Raw genomic sequence first — 11,214 nt, 5'->3', positions numbered from 1 at the left:
TGAACCCTAAAGGCACGCCTCCGTGTGTGTGTGTGTGTGTGTGTGTGTGTGCGCGCGCGCGCGCGCGCACACCCCCCTCTCCCCCCGCAAGGGCACCCCGGGTGCTTAATTGGATGCTTCTTTACACCTTACTGCCCGGCCCTCAGGGGGTCAGGTGTTTTCCCGGGCTTATATGGGAGGGTGTGCGTGTGGGAGTGGTGGCGGAGATTCCCCTCTCCCGTGATCCCCTGCGGCGGGGCCGAACCTAGGCGTGGTCCGCGGAGAGTGGAGACTGCCGCAGGGCGCGGGAGGATCGTCCGCTCGCTGAGCCCGGCCCCGCCCCCAGCCCCGGCCCAGGCCCCGCCCCCAGCCCCCGGCCCAGGCCCCGCCCTTCTGATTCGGTCCCGCCCCCCTCCCCTGGCCCGGCGGGCGCCGGCCCCGCCCCTCGCTCCCAGCATGCCGTGCGGCAGCGGCGGTGCGGCGGGCGGAGCTGGGAGGTGGGGTATCCGTGGTTGTGTGAGCTTGAGGAGCCGCCGCCACCGCCTCCTCCTAGCTGTTCTCCTCCTCCTGCGCTCCGGCGTCGCGGGCCGCGTACGGCCCTGTAAGAGACGTCGCCTCCCCTTCCTCCGCCTCCCTCTCACCGCGCCGCTCCCGCCTCCCAGTCCTGCGCTGCGGGCTCAGGCGGAACCCGGAACGGCCGTCCGCCTCCCCCGCCCTCCGCCGCCTCCTCCTCCTGCTCGGCTTCCTCCTCAGCCCCGGGCCGGAGCGGAGTGTCGGCGGCGGCCGGTTCGGGCGGCGACTCGCGCTTCTTCGGGCGGCGGCGCTTGGCCATGTCGTGTCGGGGAAGGTAATGAGCCGCAGAGCCCCGGGGTCTCGGCTGAACAGCGGCGGCGGCGGCACCAAGTACCCGCGGAGCTGGAATGACTGGCAACCCAGGTGGGTGAGCCGGCGCCCAGCCCGCCGATCCGACCCCGGGCCCCGCCTCGGGCGGGCCGAGGCCTAGGACCGCCGGGGTGGGAGGCGCGGCCTAGGCTCTCCACCCTCCTCCCCCCCCCCCACCCCATCCCCCGCCCCGGGGAACCAGGCGCGGCTTCCTGGGTCCCCTCCCGCCCCGGCCGGGGGAGGAAGGCCGCTGGGAGGCGAGGCCTAAATGCCTCCTCTCTCCCTGCATTTCAGCTCGGGGGCTGGAGCCGAGAGCCTGGGCGCCGGGAGAAGGCACTGGCCTAGGAGTTGGGTGAAGGAAGGGGACCTGGCGGTGGGGGCACTTTTTACTTGCCACCTTGCCCTCAAGTTGGGATATGAGTTGGGGGATCCTGAGAGTACGGGACCCTCTCTGTTACCCATTAACTTCCCTGATCTTTAACCCTTTGAGTCCCCACGTGAAAGATTTCCTTAACTGGGATCCCTTCTGTGACCCCCACGTGTTAATATTAAAAAAACAAAACAAAACCCAGCACTCCAAGGCCTTACTCTGACAACAGCGTAGTTGTGGAGCATGAGACTAGATTGTGACTGTGTTAATGGGGCCGACCGACCCTGGTACTAGGAAATGAAGTTTTCCCCAAGTGCAGGGGCAGTTACTCTGGCGGAGAGCAGTTCATACCTGGACACTTGTGCGGACAGTTGCTTAGAGGAGTAGAGAATTTGATTTGATTTCAGACAGGTTTGGGGCCTAGTTGGAAATGAGTATATGAGGAGGATCGAGTCCCCCCCCCCCCCCCCCGCCACCTCTTTTTGGCCACCCCGGGCCGATTGCAGGATCTCAGTTGCCCAACCAGGGATGGAACCTGGGCCTCGGTAGTGGAAGCACAGAATCCTAACCACTAGGCCACCAGGAAACTCCCTGCGGAGCATCGACTTCTTAAAAAAAATTAATTTTCGTGTCTTTCTGATTAATCATGGGGCAGTTGTATCTAATTTAGGACTAATTTATTCTTATCTCTCTTACTGAATAAGTGCTTGTAATACTCAGACTATCTTGGAATTTAGCCCAGTGCCTAGAAGAACTTCCTAAACGTATGTAATATTTTAGGGTTAGTTGATTCATGGAGCTCTCATACTTTGAAACACACTTGCCTTATGATTGTCCAGGAACTGGCCAAATAAATGTTAGACAAACACACGTTGTTGGGATGACTTTTGCTTCTTGATGGTTTCATGTAATACCAGCAGTGTTTGGAAATAATTTGGTAAGATGTTCGAAGGTAACACTTTAATACTTGATAGAAAAATCAAAATACTGTTTTGGCTAATGAGTGGTACACATCTCATTCTGTTTAATATGCCTTCCCAAATCCTGTGTCTGTTGAGATCGGGTGTATATAACTAGGTGACTTTAAAAGTTAATGCCTGAGCCTAGAATTGAGATAAGTAGTTAAAAAAAAATGTTTTGAAAGCATAGTTTTACTTGTCCTTTACCACTTAGGGTTTATGCCTGCTTTACATAAAATCAGTTAACTAGTTTTGGTATTTTTATCTGTAATTGACATTCTTTTATATGTTCATTGAAATGTGTGAAATTTGATTTTTTTTTTTTGCATCTAATGAATTAGATGATAAATGAACTTGAATTTGACATTTGAGAGCTCTTTGACAGTAGATTTTCCATTATTTTTCAGTACTGTGGTCAGCATATGTAAAATAATGTACACAGTATCCCTTTAGAGGACTGAATAAAGTGCCCTTCACAAATAGTCCTGGAGCTTCTGGAAAAGAATAAGTTGTAGCTTGTGTTTCTAAATAAATGGAATAGCACAGTTGCAGCTCTGGGTTGAGATCACCTGGTTTAATTTGACAGGTATGAAGCAGAATGGCTTATATAGTTGCGGAATATGTACGTGGGTTATTAGTATTGTCTGTTTTTCTTCAAGTACTTTATTTCTTGGCTGTGTGGCGGGGAGGATGTATGCATTCTTGGAAGCTGTTTAACAAAGTCTCAGAACTTATTGCCTAGGTAGACAGATACTGTGAGATGCGCTTGGTTACATGGAGTAATAGTTGATTAGGATGTTGGAAATACTTGACTTTTTTGTAGAGGAGGGAATAGAAAAGTATGGACAATACGCCATAGCAAAACTTGATTTCTTTGCACGGTTGCCTAGTTGTTTTGTTAAATAGCCAATAAAAAACTTCAGGTGTTTGCCAAGTCATAAATTTTCATGAGTTAAATTTGAGGTTGTTATTCTGTACCCTCTTCACTTTAGAAAGGTGACAGACTCCAGTTAACTGACAGAATGGAGCTCGATTTTTCCCCTTGCTTAAATGGGGGTTTATTTTTCTAAACATCTTCAAATGCAGGCAGATTGCTTATGGTTCATCAGAGTCATTTTGGTTTAAAAAAAAATTATTTGCCTTTCTGTACCAGTCCTTGTCTGATTTTTTTGGTTCTATTTTACTAGATTTAGGCTTTTTGAAAAGTAGGATTTAAAAAAGCAATTTTTGGTTGGTTTCTTTTAGTGTTAGTTAGTCTGGAAACCGACTGTTGAGTCAATGATGGCCACACCTGATACTTCACACATATTGACAGGAAGTGTTCCAGGTGGCTGAATAGACTAGTGTCATGTGGCAACAGAGCAAGCCCACCTTTGTTAAAAGCATACCTCTAGCAGAAAGCATTTTTATGGCACTGGCTTATGGTCTTCGTTTTCATTCATTGTACTCTCCATTAACTTTTTTTTTAATAAATTTATTTTATTTATGTATTTTTGGCTGCGTTGGGTCTTCATTGCTGTGCGCGGGCTTTCTCTAGTTGTGGCGAGCGGGGGCTACCCTTCGTTGCGGTGCGTGGGCTTCTCGTTGCAGTGGCTTCTCTTGTTGCAGAGCACAGGCTCTAGGCGCGCGGGCTTCAGTAGTTGTGGCACGTGGGCTCAGTAGTTGTGGCTCGCGGGCTCCAGAGTGCAGGCTCAGTGGTTGTGGCGCACGGGCTTAGTTGCTCTGAGGTATGTGGGATCTTCCCGGACCAGGGCTCGAACCCGTGTCCCCTGCATTGGAAGGGGGATTCTTAACTGCTGCGCCACCAGCACAGCCCCTCCATTAACATTTAAGAATGATTAGGCAAATGAGTGGTTTTATTATTGGCAATAACCAGTCTCTCCTTTTCTTGACTTTATTTTGGGGAGTAGTCTTCTGGGTGCACCAATCAAGATAGAGATCAGAATGATTTGTTTTAAAATTAAGTGTATATGGGACTTCCCTGGTGGTCTAGTGGTTAAGACTCCTGGGCTTCCACTGCAGGGAGCGCGGGTTTGATCCCTGTTTGGCGAACTAAGACCCTGCATGCCAGGCAGTGAAGCAAAAAAAAAAAACAAAAGTGTGTAATTTGTTATATTGTTCCTTTTAATTCTCCAAACTGACGAGACTGATTTGACATTGGAGTCAAATATAGATTAGTTCAACAAGCAAGAGGGAGCGTTGTCAAATGAAAACACATAATTTTACTTCCACACTTGGGCATCTTAAACTTTATTCGTTTAACAGATATATCTTGGGTATCTTACTGTGCCCAATGTTAAGATTTTCTTACAGTTCTAAAAGGATGAAACTGTATATTAAAGACAGCTTCTATTTTTGGTAAAATGTAGACAGATTGAAGTTCTCACAAGTACAAATACCTTCATTCTCCATTGTCACAGACCAAAAGATGGGGAAGAGGGCTGTGAAGATAGAAAAGCCAAAAACTAGTATGTCTGACATTGTGAGAAGCTGGATTTTTGAAACTAGAGTTGTCTATTCAGCCTTTTATGAGTCTGTACTGTCTGATGTCCAGAGGTGCATAATATAGTGAAATACATAAAGGGTGAAATTAAGTGGAGTTACATATTTTATAACTATAAATAGAGCTTTAGTTAAACAACTTAATGGTTGCCAATTCTGTACCACAGATTTTCATGTACATTAAGGAGTTCCAGATAATTGTGTATGGGTGTTTAATTTGGGGGGAAAGTTTATTTTTTCCATTATAGAATAAAATATATTCCTTATGAAACATTTGGCAATTTTATCTTTAAATTGAACCCTTTTCCCACTTCTGTTGTGGTTCCTTTTTAAGTTGGGAGTATAACTGAAGGGTTTTTTAAATAATAGGAGATTGTGAAATATTCTAATTCAATGAAAATATTCTAATTCAGGAAATAGTGATGCTGTAGGGATTTTTATGACTAATAGAGCTACTGTCTTTAAGGAGATTATCGGTTAGTATGGGGGATAAGAAAGGGCTTTGTAAAAGGTAAAGCAGTATATGGATATTAATTGTGATATAATTCTTGGTAAAATTATTTTTATATGTGATTTACAGTTTAAAACTTGGAGAGTCAGAGGAGGGAAAGCTGTACAGTTGAGTAGGGGCCAGTGGGACCATGAAATTGATCTGTTCTATTTTGACAGTAAATTTGGGGGGCGGGAATCTCTCAAAAAATAGAAGAAAGCTGGGAAATGGCAAAATGCAAGTTGTCCTTGGTAAAATGTTACCAGTTTGGTTAGAAGGATGGGGTATTTGTGAGGTGTGATACAAATAAGAGATGAAGCTTAAGAGCTGGAGTGGGGCTGTATTGTAGGTCTTGAATCATACTGGACGTGTGTTTGAAATGACTTTAGGGAACTACTGAAGTTTTACCAGCATGGAAGTGGCATAATTGAGGAAGATTAAAATTAGTTGGGTGTGTGTGTGTGTGTGTGTGTGTGTGTAACCACAGTAGGAGGCAGTTGGAACAGTCTAGACAAGAGACTGTTGAGGACCTGAATATTCTGTTTATAATTCATGGTTTAAATTCAGACAAAAGTATTCAGCTCAATATATGGAATTTCCATAAGCCAGAGCCCCTTATTTGTTATCTGGTGTTGATTGAGGGTGATCACTAAAGTGATACTTTTTATCTGCTCACACTTCAATTCAGGTTAGGACACTTACATTATATAGGATGATCATATACACAAAATGGAGTGTGGTTGATGGTTTTTTTTTTTTTGTGAACACTGAGTTCTCACAACTTTTAAATTTAGGCTTTCCTGCTTTCACTGCTTGGCACTTGCTTACTTGCTTTTCTTTCCCAATCCTAATCACCTAAAATAAATCCCTGAGGCGGCTTTCAGTGGACCTCCCTTTATAGATTCACACAAGCTGTCATTTGTTTGGTGTCTCTTCATATTGTTTTTTGGTTACCTGTCTTTAGCTATCTTAAAGTTTTCTCAGAATCCATTTTATTTTGGGGACTAGAAAATAAAACACATCCCCTCTTGGTTAGAGGTCTAACAGTGAAGGTTGCAGACATTTTGTGGTTTAATTCCTGTATGAAATACTCCAGCTTATTACTTTTTTTTTAATGTAGAATGTAACCTATTAAATTTTTATGGAGACGTGTGTTCTTTTTCTATTTTTAAATTGAGGTATAATTGACATACAACATATTAGTTGCAGGTGTATGTGTATGTTTTTATTATGTTCTGCTCCATCTTGTATTAGTTGACTGTACTTTTTCTCTCTTAGTTGAATTCTTTTTTGAACTTGTTACTCTTTTGAGATAAAATTTATCCATGTATAGGTCTTAAGTTGAGTGATTTTTGACAAATGTATACACCTGTGTAACCATGACCCTGATCAAGATACAGATACACAATGACTTTGCAGTTGGATAACTTCCCTTCCCACTGCACGCCCCCCCCCAAAAACACAAAAACCCTGGCAGAGTGTACATGTGGATCTTACCTTAAAAGTTATTATAGACAGGAAATTTTTGAATATTATCTTATGATTTATTACCGACTTATGGTTTCTGAAGATTGATAACCTCGTCATCTTCAACATAGTTCTGTTGTTCCTCTTTTGCTATAAACAGACTTGGGATATCTGAAGATCCTTGTGAAAACAGTTTCAGATGGTGGGTCCACTGTTAACCCTTTCAGGCATTTGAGTCCTGGAACACAGAGGAGCTCTTCTAAGTTTGTTTGCTAAATTTATTCCTGTGAGCTACAGGTTCATGGACTTTTCTCTTCCCTCTTGAACCTACCGTTGGTAGCTCTGTTTTTCGTCCTCTCCCCAACCTAAACATTGCGCTTCCCTTAAGATCTTTACCCTACCTCTGCCCTCTGTGATCCTTTCCAAATCTTGGTACAGGTCTACAATGAAAGCTAACTGTGCTTATCACTTCAGCCTTTTTTTGTTCTCCCAACTAGTTTGTCCCTGAAGGCTGAGCCTGAGTCATTTTCTCGGCTGTTCTGTGTACTTGCCCTAAAGCACTCCCCAAACTCATTTCTGTCTTAGGGCCTTTGCAAGTCCTGTTCTAGCTGTGTAGCTACTGCATAGATTGTTCTTCCCCGAGTGCTTGACCTGGGTGTTTTCATGCTGTCTCAGCCTAAATGCACCCCCTCAGTGAGCAGCACCAGCCTTCTCTAATAACACTCACTACCTGAGTTTTTTTTGTGTGTGTCTTCCCCAGTAAGACATAACCTTTATGTGTGCATGCATCTTGTATAATGGTTTTACTTCTGTATCCCTTCTTCCCTACCAGTGCATCAATAAATAGTAAACACTCTAAATTTGAGTGTCCTTTCTCAAGTAAATACGTGAAAATGGAATTCTGCAAGTTTGTTTTTGTGTTTAGAGTTAACTGCAGGGCTTAGAACACTGTTACTGTAGGAGGCATTTTGAGAGGAGCTGTTCCTTGTACAGCAGCTTGGTTAGCCGGAGGCAGCAACTTAAGTAAGGTGATTGTACAGGTTCAAAGGGACAATGTTCTAGTGGACTGAGGTGGCCAGATCAGACTATGGCCATTTAAGATTCATAGGTTTTATCCATCTTGAAGAAATACTTTGCTCACATAAAGTTAATTTACACATTGACAGTTTATCCCGTATCTGTTGTATCTATTTGTACGTTATTTAAACAGTCTAATCACCAAAAAGTTAAGCACTGGGTGGGTTGAGCCTCTTTTGACATTCCGTTAGAATGCCTGAGGAAACAAACCTCTTGCCAGTTGTATGCCTGCTGATTGGGGAATGACTGAAATCCAAATTTTCCAGAATCAACAGGTTTCTTTCATAGTGAATTACTTCTTTCATATTAATCTTCATACCCTTTGAAAAAAGGAGATTGTATTCCTGTTAGAAATCATTCCTTTGGAAGTTAATGTTGCTATTCATAGTATGTCTAGGATCGCATGTTTATTATTTAAAAACCTGTTACAGATTTTTTGTGTTTATTACTTTAAAATCTTTTTCAAAAGAGGAGTTTCTGGGGAATTCCCTGGCAGGCCAGTGGTTAGGGCTTGGCGCTTTCACTGCCAGGGCCCGAGTTCGATCCCTGGTGGGGGAACTAAGATCCTACAAACCACACAGCCCCCCTGCCTCCCCCTCCAATAAAAAAGAGGAGTTTCGGGCTTCCCTGGTGGCACAGTGGGTTAAGAATCCGCCTGCCAGTGCAGGGGACACGGGTTCCAGCCCAGTCCCGGAAGATCCCACATGCCGCGGAGCAGCTAAGCCCGTGCGCCACAGCTACTGAGCCTGCGCTGTAGAGCTCGTGAGCCACAACTACTGAAGCCGTGGTGCCTAGAGCCGGTGCTCCGCAACAAGAGAAACCACCGCAATGAGAGTCCCGCGTGCTGCAACTAGACAAAAACCTGCGCACAGCAACGAAGCCCCAATGCAGCCAAAAATAAATAAAATAAAATAAATTAATTTTTAAAAAAAGAGGAGTTTCTGGTATCAGAATTGTAGATTGCTTTTTGGTATGGAACTTACTAAATTATGCTATTTCTTTGTTTATAAGGAAAGGCACTACTTTTTTCCTTTACCCTTTTTATCATCAATAAAGCACCTCAGCAGTGCTCTTACAGGTCCACAAGAAAATTATTACAGGCTCTGCAGTGGCCTAAGGTAATTATATGTATATGTCTGCAGATTTTTAAAAAAAATTGTTGAACTTAGTATTTACTAGATTTTTATTTTTGGGCGGCATCTAATATATTAATACCTTTTCTGCTGATTAGGCAAAAGGCTTCACTAATAAGCATGTCTTGGACTATATAGTGACATGTATTAGTTTTTCCTCTGTATATGACAGCATTGGCAACAATCTTGTTTTTTACTGAAGTTCTTTGAATTAAAATTTTCCCTCTTATTTAAATTTAATTGAAAAATTATCTTTACTGTCTCCTCTTTAGCATTTTAATCTTCTGATTTAAAAAGATGTGTGTATATGGTGTGTGTGTGTCAGTGTGTGTGTTTGAAATTTTAACTTTCAACTTGGAATATTTAGTTCTTTGAAGCAACCCATGACTCTTGCTATCCTGCCTCTTAAGGGTCTCCCTAGTTTATATTCCTAGTAATATGAACCCTGGAATCCTTGTCTGAAATATATCACTTTATTTCCAGTCTCTTTGCTTTGATTCTGACACTGGAAATTCAGACTCATTGCCCTAATGACAAAGTGTATGTTGACTTCCTGCAGTTTGCCAGAAATTAGGCAGAAAAATCTATTAATTTGAGGAAAAATGTCGGACTTTTTGTCCTCTATAGAATGGGACTCTCTTCTGATTTGATGATTAAAAAGATCCAAAGATGATCACCAGTATCACATAGTATTGTACAGATGAATTAATGCATATTTAATTGGAAAGAAAACACATCCTGGATTTTCTTTCCTAAAAAGATTGTTTTTCTTCCTGTCCTTATATTCTTTTGATAAATGTGAAGAAAAATGAAAATGGTTTTCCAGAAGTAAGACAATGAAACTTGAGATTTAGTGTCTATTCATTAGTCTGGTTTAGAGGAATCTACCTTGAGATACAGTTTGTATTGTTTTTGAAGGACTTGAGTTAGAATTCTGACTGTTGTAAATGATTAATTGTCATTATTTGAAATATTGATGTAATTTTCATATGTGGTATCTTGTTCCTTTTTTGAAAATACTGAAACTAAAGATGAACTTATGCTTAATAAAAGTGTGTTGGGGGGGTGGCAATCAATTGACTGACTATAAGACAAAGTTTTGTAAAAGCAGCCTTTTATTTAATTAAAGTGGCCTATCTTGTATAGTTACTATAATGCTAGTATTCCCTATGTTTTTATTGTAATCTTATTGAAGATGTGACAATTACACCGCAGTGCTCTTCTCCCCGCTCTTTTAGTCCATTTAAAAATCCACTTGTCGTCTTAGTATAATTACATTGGAGAAGTTACAAGTAGAACCAGAGTGTTTTAGATTCTTCTCTAAGGTATATTTATTTTTAAGAATGTGTGCATTTTTAGTTTTGATCCTTTACAAATATTTGTCTTAGGAGAGGCTGGTGTCATGAAAATAGCAATGGACTAAGAATGGGAAGACAAAGGTCTTTTGTACTGACGTTACCAGCTGTCCCTCTGAGGAGGTAATTCTTGCTTTCCCTAAGATGCAGCGTTGTGAGGGTTAAAGATAAAGTTTGGGAGATTACTTTCAAAACTGTAAAATGCTATACAAATGATATTTATGTTGCCACATCTGAATCAAATTTGGAATTTTAAAGAACCTCCCTCTTTTATCTCTTCCTCAAAAAGTTAGAATTTACTACACACATGCACCCACACTCTAGTTCAAATTTCATTTTTCTCTTCTAGTACTCTAAGTACTAGAGCGTGTGTATGTGTGTGTGTGTGTGGTAACTTCTAAAAGTTTCATGAAGGGCATTTATGTCAAGTGTCTTAGAGGATATATGACTGGAAGCTCATATAATTGTTAAATTTCTATTAGGTATGGCATTTGCCATACTTAGTATAGTAGTGGCTTTTCTTTTTACATTTTCTACTTACAGGCTTCTAGAATGAAAATTTCCATTAGGCTATCATCCTGTTTCAAGTTGGCCAAAGAGGAATTTGACTGTAGGTCTGCATCATTCTTTATTATTTTTTCTGTATATCTTATAATTCACACTTTAAGAACTTGATACCAGTTGAAATTGTGAGACAGCAAAAATAATCTAATCTTTCTGACTGCACTTATTGTAGGGCAGGTGCAAACGGAATTAAATAGAGACAGGGTAGGTTAAAAGGTAGCTTGTACCTTGCTTAACTTTCATTATACAGTTGGAATTTAAGAACTGATTCTTATAAGAACATCAGTTGAATGCTGCATTGCGTTTTCTCCCCTACTCTAGTACGTATGTATGTTTGTTTTAAAGGGAGTAGGGAAATCATGGAATCATGGAAAGGATAGACTCTGGCAATGTAATAGTTTGAAATACATAAAAAAAGAAGAACCACATATATCTT

General features: G+C 42.0%; 1 protein-coding gene across 3 annotated transcripts in view; it reads left to right on the top strand.

Annotated features, from left to right (window-relative positions):
* Nucleotides 1-470: 470 nt before the first annotated feature.
* Nucleotides 471-11,214, top strand: part of SMG1 (SMG1 nonsense mediated mRNA decay associated PI3K related kinase) — a 91,370-nt gene continuing 80,626 nt past the window's right edge. Inside the window, exon 1 of one of the 3 annotated variants that reach the window (XM_061209745.1) lies at nucleotides 471-915. In XM_061209745.1, the coding sequence (XP_061065728.1) occupies nucleotides 830-915 (86 nt within the window). In that variant the 5' untranslated portion in view covers nucleotides 471-829. Of the gene's footprint in view, nucleotides 916-10,311; nucleotides 10,338-11,214 lie in introns of those variants that run through there. The other 2 variants (XM_061209746.1, XM_061209747.1) reach the window with 2 other exon arrangements.

Source organism: Eubalaena glacialis, chromosome 13, assembly GCF_028564815.1.
Source record: "Eubalaena glacialis isolate mEubGla1 chromosome 13, mEubGla1.1.hap2.+ XY, whole genome shotgun sequence".
Lineage (NCBI taxonomy): Eukaryota > Metazoa > Chordata > Mammalia > Artiodactyla > Balaenidae > Eubalaena > Eubalaena glacialis.
This window is presented reverse-complemented; position numbering and strand designations above follow the sequence as displayed.